The sequence below is a fragment of the Hemitrygon akajei genome, chromosome 5, assembly GCF_048418815.1.
Source record: "Hemitrygon akajei chromosome 5, sHemAka1.3, whole genome shotgun sequence".
NCBI lineage: Eukaryota > Metazoa > Chordata > Chondrichthyes > Myliobatiformes > Dasyatidae > Hemitrygon > Hemitrygon akajei.
The window spans coordinates 50802255-50820593 of record NC_133128.1 but is presented as its reverse complement, the minus strand read 5'-3'; the positions used below and the strand labels follow the sequence as shown (position 1 = coordinate 50820593).

Genomic DNA, 18339 nt, shown 5'->3' with positions numbered 1-18339 from the left:
CAGACAGGTAGATAGTCGGGGTGGAGTGGTTCTATGGGTAAAAATTAAAATCAAATCTTGAGGTGTCATAGGATTGGAAAACTTAGAATCCTGTGGATAGAGTTAAGAAATTGCAAAGGTAAAAAGACCCTGATAGGAGTTATATACAGGCCTCCAAACAATAGCCAGAATATGGGCTACAAATTACAATGGGAGATAGGAAATGCATGTAAAAAAAGGCAATATTGTGATAATCATGGGGTATTTCAATATGCCAGTAGATTAGTTGGAACTGGATGCCAAGACAGGGAATGCCTACTGTTACGAATGTGCCACAGCTCTGAGGGGCCGAAGGGTGCGGGGTAGCCCCCTCCTTTGTGAGAATCGCAAGATCACTATTAAGTCAGTTCAGGGGACACAGGAAATGAGAGAAAGACATGCAGAATCCACAAAAGGGTTGGAATGTGTCCTGGCCTCCGAAAGGTGGACCCATTGATACCGGCTATTGTCTCTTGGAGACGGACTTGTGTATTGCATCCTGCACGATGCATCGAAGCCCCCCCCCAGGCAATGAACCGAGAGGGAGGTTGGTGGAGGGATTGCATCATCCCAACCTGATCGACATCTGCGACCCTGTGAGTCAGGATAAAAAGAGGGTCTGGGGGAACAGCCCCTCAGACGCACCAGAAGAAACGCTAGCGATCCCATAATAGCGAAAGCCGGTGGAAGGCCACTTGCGTCCGCTTCCATTTGCTCTGGAATCGGTGGCCTTTGCCATGGAAAAACAGTTTTTAGCTAACAACGGGGAACTCAACTCCCAACGACTCTCGAAGGATTGACATCATAAAAGGAATCGTCAAGTTTTTCTCTAAATCTCTCTCTCTCTCTCCAACAATTGCCACACAGCGGTCCCCAACGGCTGCAGCCTGTATGAACTGAACGAACTATATATTTCCATCGGACAATTCATTATCCCCTAGACAACGATACAGCTTATTTCTTATTGATTATCATACCCATGCTTTTAAATTTAGCATTGACGACGTATATTATCTGTGTGTTTGCATTGATATTATTTTTGTGTATTTCTATCAATAAATACTGTCAAAAATAGTACCATCAGACTTCAACGGACCTCTCTATCTTTGCTGGTAAGTGACCCAGTTACGGGGTACGTAACACTACGAAATGACTTTTTAGAGCAACTTGTGGTTGAACTCACTTGGTAAATGACAATTCTAGATTTGGTGTTATGTAATGAACCAGATTTTTATTAACGAGCTTAAGGTAAAGGAACCCTTGGAAGGCAGTGGTCTAATATGATAGAATTTACACTGCAGTTTGAGAAAGAAACTTTAATAGCAGATACATCAGTATCATAGTAGAGCAAAGAGAATTACAGAGGCATGAGGGAGGAAATCTTGTCCGACAAATCTGTTGGAATTCTTTAAGGAAATAACAGACAAGATAGACAAAGGAGTCAGTGAATATTATTTATTTGGATTTTATGAAGGCCTTTGACAAAGTAACTCACATGAGGCTGCTTAACAAAATAAGAATCCATGGCATGATAAGAAAATTACTAGATTGGATAAAATACAATCGGCCCTCCTTATCTGCGGGTACTGCATGTGCAGATTCAAGCAACCGTGAATCAGGAAAACCCAGAAGTTCTCTCTCCAGCACTTGTTGTATAAGCATGTACAGACTTTTTTCCTTGTCATTATTCCCTAAATACGGTATAACTATTTACATAGCACTTACATTGTATTAGGTATTATTTGTAATCTAGACATGATTTAAAGTATACGGGAGGATGTGCATAGATTACCGCGGATCGGGAATCGAAAAAAAAAGGAAGTTCTCCAAGTCGGAACAGGTACATCCGGTATTATTTAGCGTCAGTTAGTCAAACGTTTGTCTTAGTTTATAGCATATATTTTACCTTTCTATGCATATAAAACACTTAAGTATGTATTTCAATAAATAAACCACTTTGTTGCTTAGTAATAATTGTAGCTTTCATCGGGGCAGGGCCTTCACATGCTCCATTATTCTCACTTTATCTTTTAAAATTGTTCCGATCGTTGACTGACTGTAGCCTAACGCTTTTCCAATGACCGATGGTGTTTCACCTCTTTCCGATCGCTTTACTATTTCCACTTTATTTTCAATCGTGATCGTTTTCCAACAGAAACACTGCGGGCGGTGGATCCTGAGCTCCGCCAGGTCCTAAAGTCCACCATACTGAGACAGGTTAAATAAGCTTCAGAGCTCTGCTGGGTCCTAAAGTCCACCAACTTGCACATCTGCATTTTTTGGTATCCACGGGGGTCCAGGAACCAATCTCCCATGGATAAGGAGGGCCGACTGTATTCGCTGACTGACAAGAGGTAAAGAGCGGTAATAAAGGAAGCCTTTACTGGTTGAGCGCCAGTGATTACTGGAGTGCCACAGGGGTCGATGTTGGGACTGCAACTTTTCACGTTGCACATCAGTTATTTTGATGAAGGAATTGATGGCTTTGTGGCCAAGTTTGCGGGTGATATAAAGACTGGTGGGAGGGCAGGTAGTGTTGAGGAAGCAGGGTCTGTGCAGAAGGTCTTAGATTGAGTAATGGGCAAACAAGTAGTAGATGGAATATAATGTAGGGAAGTGCATGGTCATACACTTTGGCAGAAGGAATACAGGCATGAACTATTTTGTAAATGGAAAGAAAGTTCATCAAGAGATGCAAGTGGACTTGGGAGCCCTCGTGCAGGATTCTCTCAAGGTTAACTTGCAGGTTGAGTCAGTGGTAAGGGAGGCAAATATAATGTTAGCATTTATTTCTAGAGGACTAGAATACAAAAGTAAGAATGTAATGCTGAGGGTTTATTAGGCATTGCTTGGACTGCACTTGGGTGTGTTATAAGCAGTTTTGGGCCCCTTATCCAAGGAAGGATATGCTGGCATTGGAGAATCCTGAGGAGGTTCACAAAAATGATTCCAGAAATGAAAGAGTTAACATATGAGGAGTGTTTGTTGGCTCTGTGTCTGTACTTGCTGGAGCTTAGAAGAATGGGGGGAGAGGTTTCTCACTGAAATCTATCGAATATTGAAAGGGTGGATAGAGTGGATGTGGAGAAGATGTTTCCTATAGTGGCGTAGTCCAGTAACAGTACACAGCCTCAGAACTGAGGGACATCCATTTAGAAAAGAGATGAGGAAAACTTTTTTTAGCCAGAGGGTGGTGATTCTGTGGAATTCTTTCCTCAAGACAGCTGTGCAGGCCAAGTCTTTGGATATATTTAAGGCAGAAGTTGAAAGGTTCTTGATTAATCAGGATGTCAAAGGTTTCAGGCAGAAGGCAACAGAATGGGGTTGACAAATATACTAAATCAGCCATGATGGAATGGCAGAACATTTTGATGGGCCAAATGGCCCGATTCTGCTCCCAAGTCAATGAAAGGAAGGCTAATTTAATGTGATAGGCAAATGGAGTACACAACTCTTTGCAATATAAGGATATTGTGATTTTGCAAGGGGATATATTGTGGTTGTGGCTGATTATGGTTGCCTCAACTTCTTTTCTATGCCTTTTCTTGTTCTTCTATTCATTTATTTATCAGATATTTATCCACTGTTATACCTGGAGGTGATGTTATTTTATATATATTTCATATGCTCCATTATTCTCACTTTATCCTTTAAAATTGTTCCGATCATTGACTGACTGTAGCCTAATGCTTTTCCAATGACCGATGACATTTCACCTCTTTCCAAATGCTTTATTACTTCCACTTTATTTTCAATCGCGATCGCTTCCCGTCAATGGAACAGAAACACTGCAGCGGCGGGTCCTGACTTCCACTGGCTCCCGAGGTCCGCTGGGTCCTAAGGACCACCGCACTGAATTCCCTGGGTCCTAAAGTCCACTGCACTGAGACAGGTTAAATGGGACAAGTGGGGGCTGTGCTGGGTTTGGGTATTTTATCCTCCTCAATATTCCACGTGGGAATTTAAACTGGAAGTGTCAATGATTTCTTTTTACGAGGTCAAGCTGCGAACTTGACATAAACACGGCACGAATGGTACAAAAGTCACTGGATCAACATCAACCCAGAATGGGAGCCGTCTGTCACTGGATCGAACTCCGGAACCTCTATTCTCGAGCCCGGTGCTGATCTCACTGCGCCACCAGCCGACTGGAATTGGTGGGGGGGGGGGGGGGGGGTCAGGGTGAAGCTTGCTAAGAAAAATTTAAGCCAAATACAAAGTTACACACTCAACAGTGTCAACGGCAACAACTTAAAATGGCGTACGGCATCGCGATCTGACTTAAAATGGCAGACGGCGTTCTCCTTCCTCGGTTTGTAAGAACGAGTTGTCCGTAAGTCGGACGTTCGTAACTTGGGGACTACCTGTAGTGGATTCTGGATCATCAAAGGTATTTAAAATGCAGCTGGTATTGGATTAGAATCCTCACTTTTTTTTTGCCATTTTAGCTTTCATTACACTTGCTTACATGTTTGCATAATCAATTAGTTGTCTGTAAATTTTTAGTTCTATACTTCTGTAGCTCTCTTATCTGCAAGCTGAAGTGTGACTCAGACAGTACCTTTTCCACAGGTTTCCTTACCTAAACTGGTTTATGCAGGTTTGCAGTATAAAGCGAGACCATGTGGTAAAGTTCTTTGTTACTTGCCAGTTCATGCTGACCTTGTCTGGTCTGTATCTAACAGAACAGCTATAACCACAAGATTTGTCCCTTATTCTGTATTTCATAAGAAGCTTCTGTACAATATCCCCAGGTCTAACAAGTTGGAATCAAGAATAGGATAGCTGAAAAGATTAAGGATTAAATGAATTCCAGGTGAGATGGAAAGTTGTACTGTATACATTCAACAGGAGGGTAGACCTCCCTCCTTACTTCCCTAATTATCACAGAAGCACCTTATTCTTGCTTCCATATGCTATTTAAAGGAAGTGTAAGAATATAGTTAAAACCCAAGGTTCTTCTCCTCAACTCTGCTCTTTGTTAAGAGAAGTTAAACTGTACACATGCTGTGCATACACTTTTATTTTGACAAATTGGCATATCCATTCAGCTCTGTTTGACCCATCTGAATTTTGATCGATCTACTGCTTCGGCTATAGGCCCCCAATAAGCAAACAAAAATTCTGTATCTACACATGTAGCAGGAGAATCAAACCTATGGTCAAAATGAAGAAACCTATCAGAGAAAAAGATGGTACTGAACTTTCAGTTGTTACGTGAGAACAGAGTTTTAAGTTCTTACCTAAATTAAGCATTTTAACTGGATAAGACTTTCGTTCTGATTTCTTTACTAAATATATCAATGTGAAATTGAATTACTTTGACTTCTGAAGAACGTTTTGGACAAATCACCTCCAGATATAAGTGGATAAATATCTGATAAATAAATGAATAGAAGAATAAGAAAAGGCATAGAAAAGGAGTTGAGGCAACCATAATCAGCCACAACCATAATAAATGGAAAACCTACTCCTGTTCCTAGTTTCTTCTGTTCATTATTTGAGAGCAAAATCATCCTCAGCCTGGAAATTTCTGCAGTAGCAAACACCAATGAGTATGATACCACAGAGTTGGAGACAACTTCAATAATTTCCAGCAGAAGGTGACTGAGAGACCACAGTGTGATTTGTCATGGAGTAAGTGCTATCAGTTCGAGCAATGGCTTGCATTCAACAAGCCAGCTAGGGTGCAGCCGTGAACTCCACACCACAATGCTAAGCAGTGATGTCTCTTGCCTCAGCTCAGCTGACACCAGTACACACAGCCTCTTCACACTGAGCCAAGGGTGATTCATGCTTTAGAGGTGTCAGCATGGAGACTGGGTATGCTCAGCAGGTTCTCGGCACAGCAGTATATAGCAACAGGTGGACTAGGTAGCACACTATATATTTGGCACAATAAAGTCCAAGACTTTCTTTTGAAAGTGGGGTGGGAAGAAATACCTGCAAATGCTCAACCTACCAAGATTACAATATTCAGTGATCTCCAGGATAGTGCTGAGGCAGGTACACCAAATTAACAGATGGATCTGAAAGGCAGGGGGCTTTGAAGAGGGGAATTACCATGCTATATTATTAACATTGGATTTGTTCTCATCCTTCATGGAGAAACTCCATGCCTTGTTACAGACCTTGCCTAGGAGACCTGGCAATAGATGCTGACAAGATGTAAAATCAAGGGAGATGCTGGCATTCAACATCAGTGATTATCAAAATTTCAAAAGCCAAGGCAAGTAGTACATTCTTCTAAACTAGTATCTTATTTGTACAAGCAAAATAGTTAGAAGCTTCTTAAAAGTACATTTTAAAACCTACTGTATTTTGAAAAAGAAGGAACTGAAGTCTACACATCTAGGCCCAGAGTGTTTAAGTGGTAATTATGACTGGGCATGCCATTAAAAGCTTTTAATACAAGTATAAAATGTTAAAGACATTTTAGAGATAATCCATTTTTACAGCAGCCTTTGAAGCACAAAATCACTAAACTTCAATTTGAAATTAAACTATATGCAGAGTCCAAAGTTCTTTAAATTTCATAGTACAATGAACTACGTACAGTTTGACTTTTACAATCACAATTCCCAACTCAATGAACTTATCAGCAAAAACCACTTAGAAGAATGAAAATTTTAAAAAGCCTGCAGATTCTATACACAAGACATGGGAGCAGAATTAGGCCATTTGGCCCATTGAGTTTGCTGTCATTCAATCATGGCTGATTCCTTTTTTTCCTCCTCAGCCCCACTCCTTCTTTCTCCCCACAATCTTTGATGCAAGACCAATCTTTTCAATCTCTGCCTTAAATATACCCAACGACCTAGCCTCCAGAGCTGCCTGTGTTAACAAATGCCACAAATTCACCACCCTCTGCCTCAAGAAATTTCTCTGCAACTGTTTTAAATGGACACCCCTCTACCCTGAGGCTATGCCCCCTTGTTCTATACTCCCTCCACCGTGGGAAACATCATTTCCACATCTATGGTCAAGACCTTTCAACGGGGATTCGCAGCCCATTCCTTAGCCAGAGCCTTCAGCAATTTGGGCATCGAGGGAAAGAGGAAGAGCAGAGCCATCCACAGTACCACCAATGCAGCAGAGAGGGCCTTCAAATGGCTGTGGCTAAAAAGAGGGGAGCCATGCAGTCATAAGTAGCTGGCCATTTGGACACAAGCTGGGATCTGATCAGCCCTGGCTGGGTCACCTGGAGGAGGGTGTATGATATTGAAAGACCCGAGACACCTGATGATTCCAGGAGCATCACTGAAGATGTGTCCAGAGGCATCAGCAGATGTATGTACACAGCCCTCAACCTTCTAAATTCCAGTGAGTACAGATCCTTTCATTCCCAGAATCATCCTCGTGAACCTCCTCCGAACCCTCTCCAATGCCAGCACATCTTTTCTTATATAAGAAACCCAAAACTGTTCACAATACTCAAGGTGAGGCCTCAGAGCCTTATAGAGCCTCAGCATCACATCCCTGCTCTTCTAGACCTCTTGAAATGAATGCTAACATTTTATTTGCCTTCCTCACCACTGACTTAACTTGAAAGTTAACCTTTAGGGTGTTCTGCATCATCATGAACTGTTTCGAGAGGCTCATCATGAGGCACATCAAGACCCTGCTGCCCCCCTCACTGAACCCCCTGCAGTTTGTGTACCGTCCCAACCGCTCAACAGATGACACCATTGCCATCACCCTCCACCTGGCCCTAACCCACCTGGACAAAAAAAAGACACGTATGTTCGAATGCTGCTCATAGACTTCAGTTCAGCATTCAATGCAATCATCCCTCAGAAACTGATTGGAAAGCTAAGCCTACTGGGCCCGAACACCTCCCTCTGCAACTGGATCCTAGACTTCCTGACTGGGAGACCTCAGTCAGTTCGGATTGGAGGCAGCATCTCCAACACCATCACACTGAGCACGGGGCCCCCCCCCAGGGCTATGTGCTCTGTCATCTGCTGTTCACTCTGCTGACCCACGACTGTGCTGCAACACACAGCTCAAACCATATCATCAAGTTCGCCGATGACACGACCGTGATGGGTCTCATCAGCAAGAACGACGACACAGTATAGAGAGGAGGGACAGCAGCTAATGGACTGGTGCAGAGCCAACAACCTGTCTCTGAATGTGAACAAAACAAAAGAGATGGTTGTTGACTGGCATGGAGCGACCACTCCCCGCTTAACATCAACGGCTCCTCGGCAGAGATCATTAAGAGCACCAAATTTCTTGGTGTTCACCTGGCAGAGAATCCCACCTGGTCCCTCAACACCAGCTCCATAGCAAAGAAAGCCCAGCAGCATCTCTACTTTCTGCGAAGGCTGAGGAAAGTCCATCTCCCACCCCCCCATCCTCATCACATTCTACAGGGGTTGTATTGAGAGCATCCTGAGCAGCTGCATCACTGCCTGGTTCGGAAGTTGCACCATCTCAGATCGCAAGACCCTGCAGCGGATAGTGAGGTCAGCTGAAAAGATCATCGGGGTCTCTCTTCCTGCCATTACAGACATTTACACTACATGCTGCATCTGCAAGGTAAACAGCATTATGAAGGACCCCACGCACCCCTCATACAATCTTTTCTCCCTCCTGTCGTCTGGGGAAAGGCACCGAAGCATTCGGGCTCTCGCGACCAGACTATGTAACAGTTTCTTCCCCCAAGCTATCAGACTCCTCAATACCCAGAGCCTGGACTGACACCTTACTGCCCTATTGTCTTGTTTATTATTTATTGTAAAGCCTGCACTGTTTTGTGCACTTTATGCAGTCCTGGGTAGTTCTGTAGTCTAGTGTTTTTTTCTGTCTTGTTTTTTTACATAGTTCAGTCTAGTTTTTGTACTGTGTCATGTAACACCATGGTCCTGAAAAACGTTGTCTCGATTTTACTATGTACTGTACCAGCAGTTATGGTCGAAATGACAATAAAAAGTGACTTCACTTGACAATGACTCCCAAGTCAATTTACATCTCAGAATTTTCGATTTTCACCCCATTTGGAAAATAGACTGCACATTTATTTCTTTTACCAAACTGGATGACCATGCATTTTCCAACACTGTATTTCATTTGCCACTTTCTTGCCCATTCTCCTAAGTCCTTCTACAGCCTTCCTGTTTCCTCAAAACTACCTCCCCCTCCACCTTCTTATATCATCTGCAAACTTAGCAACAAAGCCATCTATTCCATTATCTAAATCACTGATATACAATATAAAAAGCAGTCCCAACACCAACCCCTGTGGAAGCTCTGTCTGGTATAAAACAAAATATTGCATCAAAAGAGAGAGAAACAGAGTTAATGTTTCAGTTCAAATACCCTTTGTCAAAACCAGAAGCAAGTTTTCTCTTTTCTGACCAAGGATCTTTTGAGCTGAAATGTTAACTCTTTCCTCAGATATTGCCATACCTATTGACACCGCCCAACAATTTTTCCATTTTACTCTGGTTCGAACAATTTCAGCCGAAAGATATCAAATCAAACTTCAAAGAATTACTCTCAATAGGTGTTTGTCTAGAGCAGGGGTCGGCAACCTTTACCACTGAAAGAGCCATTTGGACCCGTTTCCCACAGAAAAGAAAACACTGGGAGCCACAAAACCCGTCTGACATTTAAAATGAAATAACACTGCATACAACGTTTTTTTTTTGCCTTTATGCTATGTATAAACAAACTATAATGTGTTGCATTTATGAAATCGATGAACTCCTGCAGAGAAAACGAAATTACATTTCTGCATGCAACAAAAACATTTTGAACTCCGAAAAAAAGAAGGTTACTTTTAAGTAAAATACTCAATGTCTATTTGAGTCCTTCTTGTATTTATGAAAAACACCGAACTTAAATTGTCCGCCAGCAGCAAACCAAAAATAACGTCAGCCAGCAGTCAACCTGAAAAATAAAAGGACTATTTCATTGAACAATGAAAAAATATGAATATACGCAAAATAATAGGCAATTAAAATATTTATCATACTTGGTTAATGGGATTTCTGCTCCTGGACCTCAGCACACAGCGTCTGCACATCAGGGCTGTATGACGTCACCTTCATCTTTACACAGGATCGCAAGCTGTCATCTGTGAGGCGTGCGCGATGTTTGTTTTTAATAAAGTTCATGTTGGAGAACACCTGCTCACATACATATGTGGATCCAAAGATCGACAGGACTCCAAGTGCATACTTTTTAATGTTTACATAAATGTCGGGGATAGCATTCCATGTTTCGAACACAAGTTTGTCCGGTTTGGGGAGGTTTTCAATATCACTCCATTTGTGATTCTGAGCAAGAACGGCCTTCTGACGGGCAACATCTTCAAGGTCTGCTGTCAAGCGTCTAAACTTTGTCACCCATATGTCTTTGTTGCCTATGTCGGCCAGTTCCATCTCAAGATCAGGTTGACTCACACCTGCCAATGCAGTCGTATTCAGTAGGGATGGATCGATGCTTAGGGGAGTGACCGGGAAGGATAATGTGTTTTTTTCCTCTCTGAACTCACAGAAGCGTTTCCCAAACGATGTTTGCATTGCGATGATTGCAGAATGTAAATACTCCAAATTTATCCTGTCGTGAGCTTGTTTGAACTCTCTCAAATTGGGGAAGTGAGACAATGTGCCTTTCTGTAAATCTCTGGCAAGCACTGTCAACTTGCGCTCGAATGCCAAAACATCCTCCAACATGTGCAGGGCTGTGCGTCCTTTCCCCTGAAGAGCTGTGTTCAGCGTGTTCAGGTGCGCTGTCATGTCTACCATGAAGTGTAGCTTTTCCAGCCACTCTGGCTGTTCCAGCTCAGGAAAGGTGAGCCCTTTGCTGCCCAGGAAAGTTTTCACTTCTTCCAGACACGCAACAAAGCGTTTCAGCACCTCCCCTCTGGACAGCCACCGGACTTTGTTGTGCAGCAGGAGATCAGAATATGCGCTTTCCAGCTCGTCCAGTAACAAACGGAATTGACGGTGATTTAAACTTTTTGCCATTATTTTATTGACAATCTGAATGACAACATCCATTACTTCTGTGCATTCCGGAGGAAATGTTTGAGCGCACAGTGCCTCTTGGTGCAAGATGCAGTGAAAAGTCAGCAGCTTTCTGTCCAGCGACTTCTGCAGTAAAGCCACAAATCCCTTCTGCGCTCCTGTCATACTTGGTGCCCCATCAGTAGCTACTGACACCAGGTGGGTGGTCTTTATTCCTTTGGCTCTTAAACAATTCAAGACAGCCTCACAGATGTCCTCCCCCCGTGTTTGGCCCTTTAGAGGTATCAACTCAATCATTTCTTCCTGTGGCCCGGCAGAGTTTACATACCGTCAGAACAGCGCTATTTGTTCAATATCACCTTTGTCTTTAGACTCGTCACAGGCAATCGAGTAGGCCACAGCTGAATTGATGTCTTTAATTTGCTGTCTTGTGATGTCTTCTGCCATTTTTATGGTTCTGTCTTTGACGGTCTTTGCAGAGAGGGGCATATCCCTGATTTTCTGCACAATTTCACTCTTGTTTTTAAAGTCCGTGAATAGATGTTCTGAAATCTTAATGAAAGATTCTTTTATATATTCACCATCTGTAAACTGCTTCGCGTGCCTGACTATTTCCTGAGCGGCAACAAAACTAGCATATGCAGTTGATTTTCCAGACTTCATCCACTTCTTGAAATGATTTTTGCTCAGATCAACCTTCCGCATCAGTTCCGAAACTGCTTTTTTTTCTCTCATCTCCATCCGGCTATTTTTGAGCAAAGGCTGCGTGTTTATTCTGGAAATGTCTTGCGACATTTGACTTTTTGTTATTTGCCAGTTTCTCATTGCATATTAAGCATACCGGTAAACCAGTCTCGTCAGCAGTGAAAGCAAATGAATCTGCCCATGTATCATTAAACGTTCTGTTTTCTTCAGTCACTTTTCTTTTTTTGGAATTCTCCATAGTTAGCCTACCTTGGATCGAAAAATTAAAGAAATTGCGCACTGGCGGGCGTCAGGCATTGGCAGTGGTGACGTATATTAATAGCGACAAAAAACACGTTTTATTTAGATTATACAAGATCACCATAATCTTCAAATTTAGAATTATATTTCAAAAACTAACAAACTAACATAAAATACATTTTAATTAAATACTCATCATTTATTTTCCAAAGCCACAGGGAGCCGCAGCACAGAGATGAAAGAGCCGCATGTGGCTCCGGAGCCGCGGGTTGCCGACCTATGGTCTAGAGTAATGAAAAGCTAGGGTTGGTTTTCTGTGAAGTCCAGAAGGGAAAAATGGCAGTCTAATGACTGAAACATTTGTAGGCTTGCTTCAAACTATATTATAATACCCCTTGACGCATGACAAATTCCAATTAATTAATATGCAAATTCCATGAAGGAATTGATCGTATGAATATATGAAAGAGAATACAAAAGAACAATGGCTTTTCAAGCTTTCCTCACATTCATGGTGCTTCAAGCATCTTGCTAAAGCTTTCATTATCTCCTTTAGCTTTCCAAGCACTTTGAAAAGCCGAGAGAGAAAACTCAGCCAACAACAAACTAATATATTTTTAAAATTCTCCAAAAGATGTGGCTAATATCAACTCAGAAAGTCACGTGAACCAAGTACTATCTGTGAAGGCATAATATATAACAGAATATCTGATGTTGTCATCAGCTTCTCTCCTGAAAACAAGGAAACTATCAACCATCACAGGTTTATCGATATCTGTGAAATGAACACTTCGCCATTTCAACTTCCACTCCTGCGGTATTTAAACTTATCACCACTGATCCGCCCCAATTTTAATTAAGAATAATCCATGAAGAAGATTATAATTTGGCAAGCGTTTGCTTTCTTATTTTCAAGACGGCTGCTCACAGTAATTATTCAGATACATAAAAAGGATTTTTCCAGTTAAATATTACTGAAACCTTAATAAGGCTTCCTACTGCTTCATTCATTCTCTTAATGCAGGTAATAAAATTAAGATGCAAATATTAGACTTTAAGCTCTCAAAGGAAACAGATTAGAAGTGAAATACTGTAAAACTTAACTTGAAATTAAATACCCTCAGAAATATTTTATCAAGCAATGCTTGTTTTACTATTACTATAAAACTATATGTATTGCATCTTTTAGTATCTGGACATTCATAAACATCCTCAAATTATAGAAAAGATCTCTCCTTTCAGACAAACTAAAATTTCAATTTTAGCTGGAGTGACCATACTTCAGAAATTTTATAATGCTCCAACAATACCATGGGGAATTCTCATTCACGTATGTTGAAAAACAGCAATGATAACAACCAGATGCCTAGGCTGTTATCAAGAAAATTTACTTCAGCCTATGGGACTCATCAGGAAAGTATAGATACTTATGATACTTATTATTTTTAAAATTATATATCTATATGCTGGATACACTCCAGCCAACCGATTGGACACTGCCTATTTAATGAACCAGGAAATTAGTCAAAAACCTCTAAATCAATGTGAGTTCAGGGACAATTATTAGTTTATATAAAATACAAGAGCTTCTGTTCATAATTAGAGTCTCTTTAAGGCACAGCATTGCATTTTGGATTGCTTCCGCCCCACATGTGTACTAAAATTCATTCAAATTAAATGGCAAAATCAGATATCCAATTCCAATGGGAACACTGTACAGGCAGTCCCCGGGTTACGTACGACTTCCGTTCCTGACTCCGTCTTTAAGTCGGATTTGTACACAAGTCGGAACAAGTACTTCTGGTATTATTTAGCGTCAGTCAAATGTTTATCTTAGTATATACTATATATTTTACCTTTCTATGCATATAAAACACTTAAGAAATGTATATATTCCAATAATTAAACCACTGCATTGCTTAGTAATAACTGTAGCTTTCATTGAGGCAGGGCCTTTCACATGCTCCATTATTCTCACTTTATCCGTTATACTTTAAAATCATTCCGATCGTTGACCGACTGTATTCTAACGCTTTTCCAATGACCGATGGCGTTTCACCTCTTTCCAAACTCTTTATTATTTCCACTTTATTCTCAATTGCGATCGCTTCCCGTCAATGGAACAGAAACACTGCAGGAGGCGGGTCCCAAGCTGCTCCAGCTCCCGAGGTCCAACGGGTCCTAAGGACCACAGCACTGAATTGCCCGGGTCCTAAACTGCACCGCACTGAGACAGGTTAAATGGGACAAGTGGGAGCTGTGCTGGGTTTGGGTATCTGACCCTCCGCAATATTCCGCGTGGGAATTTAAACTGAAGGTGGCAGTGTTTTTTTTACGAGGTCGAGTTGCGAGCTCAACATCAACCCGGCACGGATGGTACGGGAGTCACTGGATCGACATCAACCCAGCATGGGAGTGGTCTTTCACTAAATCGTTCTCCAGCCCGGCGCCAATCTCACTGCGCCACCAGCCGACCGGAACTGGCCGGGGGGGGGGGGGGGGGGGGGTCAGGGTGAATCTCACTAAGAAAATTTTAAGCCAAATACAAAGTTAAACACTTAGTGTCAACTGCAACGACTTAAAATGGCGGACAGCGTTCTCCTCCCTTGGTTCGTAACTCGGGGACTACCTGTGCTATTAGTCTTATTATGAAGTATAATTCTAACATAGTTGAGGATTATTCCAAAGTCTGCTGATCAGAGAGTTACATGATTTTAACTTGGTGATAACAAAGGGGTGGCGATGCTACTCCAAGTCAGGATAACTTTGATGAGAAATTGAAAATTGTAGTGCTTCCATACACCTTAGAACACAGAACACAGTACAACACAAGAATAGGCCCATCAGCCCAGAAAGTTGGCCCAAACTAAATTAGTAATCAGATGTCCAACTAAGCTAATACCTTCTCAGATTCAGATTCACCCATTTATCACATGTATACTAGAACATAGTGCCATGTGTATAATTATTTTGTAATGATCATGGACCTTACTTGCTCCAAGGAAAGTATGAAAGCCTCAAGTAGTTAAGCCTCTTAAGAGAAAATGGAAATTCATTTCCTTTAAGAAGTGATGTGATGGCTTTAAAGTGATGTGGGTAGTAAGGATCAAGTAAAAAAAATGTACAGTGAGAGTTTGATTACATACTTTGATACAAACTATTGTTGAAGTTTTTGGCAAGCAGAGATTTCCAGCAATTGTAACAGAGTAAACATCACCAGTTGCATTAATCTGGATAGAAATTACTCCACATTTTGTTTTGTCAAATTGCAAAAATGGCAAACACAGATTTAAAGATTTGTTGAGTATTAGAAAAAAGGCATCTGATATCTTCACTGGACGGACTGAATGGATAAAATTATTAGAGCTATTGGCCTGAGAATGAATACGATATTTCTTTCCACATTTAGCATCACACAAACAAAATGGTGAAATGTCCCTCAGATAACTTCAGAAATCCTCAACAACACTGCTTCTTCATAGCAACAAACCAAGCTACTTGAACAGAAAAGTAACTGAAGGGAATTTAGAGGGAAAATGTGACAAACAGAAGAAAAAAGTGAATTAATGTAAAATATTAACAATATTCTTGAAAAAGATGCTCACATAGAAGTAAATGAGGCAGCAGTTACAGTTTCAAATCTGTAAAAACAAAATGAAGAGGAATCTTAAAGCTTAGTAGTACTTACAGAAAACAAATGAGCAGTCCACAAATGAAGAACCATAAGTTACTGGGAAAAGGGTGAAAATAAAGGCAACTTTCATTCTGTATTACCAATATCTAAGGACTCAAGGATTACTAATGTTTTGCCTGTTTAGAACAAATAAACCTGATATTTAAAGCCAACCAGCTTCAAGTTAGCAAGATAATCTCTGAATCAAAATTGTGCACTGGAGTAACATTCTGGGCACTTAAGGTGCATTTTCAGAGGAAGAAGCAGATGAAGTATTTATTTTAAGAAGTGATTTTTGAAGTTACAAAAGCCATGTTCATAATTTTACAATTAAAATTTATCATATACCTTCTGTACTCAGGCCAGGACTGGAAGTGAATTTGGCCACATCCACAATCTTCACAGCAAACTGCTGTCCTGTTTCTCTGTTAATACATCGTCGCACAACGCTGAATGGTCCCCTGCAATTCAAAGATTTTAAAAGTTAACCAGATATTTCTGGAAAACCCAAAAGATACACAAATGTTCATAAGCACAGAAGCTTAAAAGCATGAATGAACTATACACAAATTTATGATGATTTGCTTTCTTCAATGTGGTAGTTATATACAAAAACATGTTCTAACCTTACAATTAAATGTGCTGAGGGAGTGGAGAGCAGAGCATTCAGAAGGAGTGAAACCACACTCAGGTTGGAGGAACAACACCTGATATTCCGTCTGGGTAGCCTCCAACCTGATGGCATGAACACTGATTCCTCTAACTTCTGTTACTGCCCCTCCTCCCCTTCTTACCCCATCACTTATTATTTATTATTCCCCCATTCCCCCCCTTTTTTTTCCTCTCTCTGCCCCTCTCACAATCACTCTTTGCCTGTTCTCCATTTCCTTCTGGTGCTCCCCTCCCCCTTTCTTTCTCCCTAGGCCTCCCATCCCATGATCCTTTCCCTTCTCCAGCTGAGTATCCCTTTTGCCAATCAACATTCCAGCTCGTCCCCCTCCTGTATTCTCCTATTATTTCGGATTTCTCCCTTCCCATTTCAAATCTCTTACTATCTTTTCTTTCAGTTAGTCATGACGAAGGGTCTCGGCCCGAAACGTCGACTATACTTCTTCCCATAAATGCTGCCTGGCCTGCTGTGTTCCACCAGCATTTTGTGTGTGTTGTTCTAACCTTACAAAGAGTGTCAGTAGCTACTTTGGTACTTTTGGTGATTTAAAGCAAAATATTATTTGCATTGTCCTCAAATATTAATCTACCCACAACAGATATGTGGAGGTATGACAAAAAAGACCAAACTTAATTTTAAAAGCACGAGTTCAAAACAGCAATTCTATGAATTTCACACTTATTCAGTTGTATATACAGGACTCCAACATTCCACTCATTGTATAAGCTTATACTCCTGAGCATTAACAAGGTCACTTTCCATATACTATTGAATCAGTAAGCTATTTGACGAGGACAAGTGAGAATTGTATAACCAGCATTGTATCAGATGCATGGAGAAAAAACTCAGTATATTGTCTTTAGGCAATAACATACTTTCATATCATATAAAATGATCACTTGGTCCAGAGTCGATACGAGCTCTCAGATCATCCCGAGGTTATGACAGGGTTCCATTTCTATGAACTGTTCACAATACGAACAATTCAGAAGTCTGAAAAGCAGCTGTGAATGAAGCTCCCGGGTAGAGATAATACCTGTAGTCTCATAGCAGCCAGCAAATCCATAATACCAGTTTCCCAAAAGCTCAGTCATATGTACAGCCTGCCATTCATGCTCTCTTATCACTGCTGCTATCAGAGGAAGGTACAGGAGCCTCAGGGCTCTCACTACCAGGTTCAAAAACAGTTATTTCCCCTCAACCATCAAGCTCTTGAACCAGAGGGGATAACATCACTCAACTTTACTTGCCCCATCACTGAACTGTTCCCACAACCACAACTGTTCATCTCATGTTTTCAAAATTTATTGCTTATTTATTTATTGTTTTTTTCTTTAGTATTTGCACAATTTGTTCTCTTTTGCACACTGGTTGTTTGTCCACTCTGTTGGGTGCAATCGTTCATTGAAGAAAATGGAACTCAGATGTATATGCCAACATACATGTACCTTGATAATAAATTTACGCTGAGCTTTGAACATAAGCCGGGCATTTGTAAGATGGGAGTGCTGTTTTGTAACTTCAAAACATTAAATTAATTCAAAGGAAACCAAGAGAGCCAGGAGGTGAGAGCCTAACTTTGTCTTTTACATTAAGCGAAGTATGCACATACCATGTGCTGGCGTAATGAAATATGCAATTCACACATTTTTACACACAACCTGTAATGAATTATTTAAATGAATACAAATGCTTAATCAATGGCATATTTACAAGATTACTCAAATATTAAATACACAAAACTCCTCCTTGCTTCACTATAAATGCCAACTCAATATAGAATACACAGCATACTATATAATACAACTATTATACATACATCCATAGCATAGTAAATTTTAAATTTTCCCATTCAGGCCTAAAGATTTAATCATTGTGAAGGCTTTCTTACACTTGTGGGATAACATCTTTCCTGACAACGGGATAATTTTGCTTGGCAGGCAAGACTTGTGGCTGTGAAAACAATTTCAAGTTCTGAGGCCTCCTCCATGGTTGCTGCTGGAGCCATCTCAGAGACTGCAGGAAGTGGCCATGAGAGCTTTGAACACTTTTCT

The 18339-nt window shown here is 41.0% G+C and overlaps 1 protein-coding gene across 12 annotated transcripts in view; it reads right to left on the bottom strand.

The window, feature by feature from the left end:
• The window catches only part of caska (calcium/calmodulin-dependent serine protein kinase a), a 462337-nt gene that overhangs the window by 364978 nt on the left and 79020 nt on the right, over positions 1–18339 (bottom strand). For all 12 annotated transcript variants that reach the window (XM_073045522.1, XM_073045523.1, XM_073045524.1 and 9 more), the window contains exon 2: positions 15964–16076. In XM_073045522.1, the coding sequence (XP_072901623.1) occupies positions 15964–16076 (113 nt within the window). The remainder of the gene's footprint in view (positions 1–15963; positions 16077–18339) is intronic.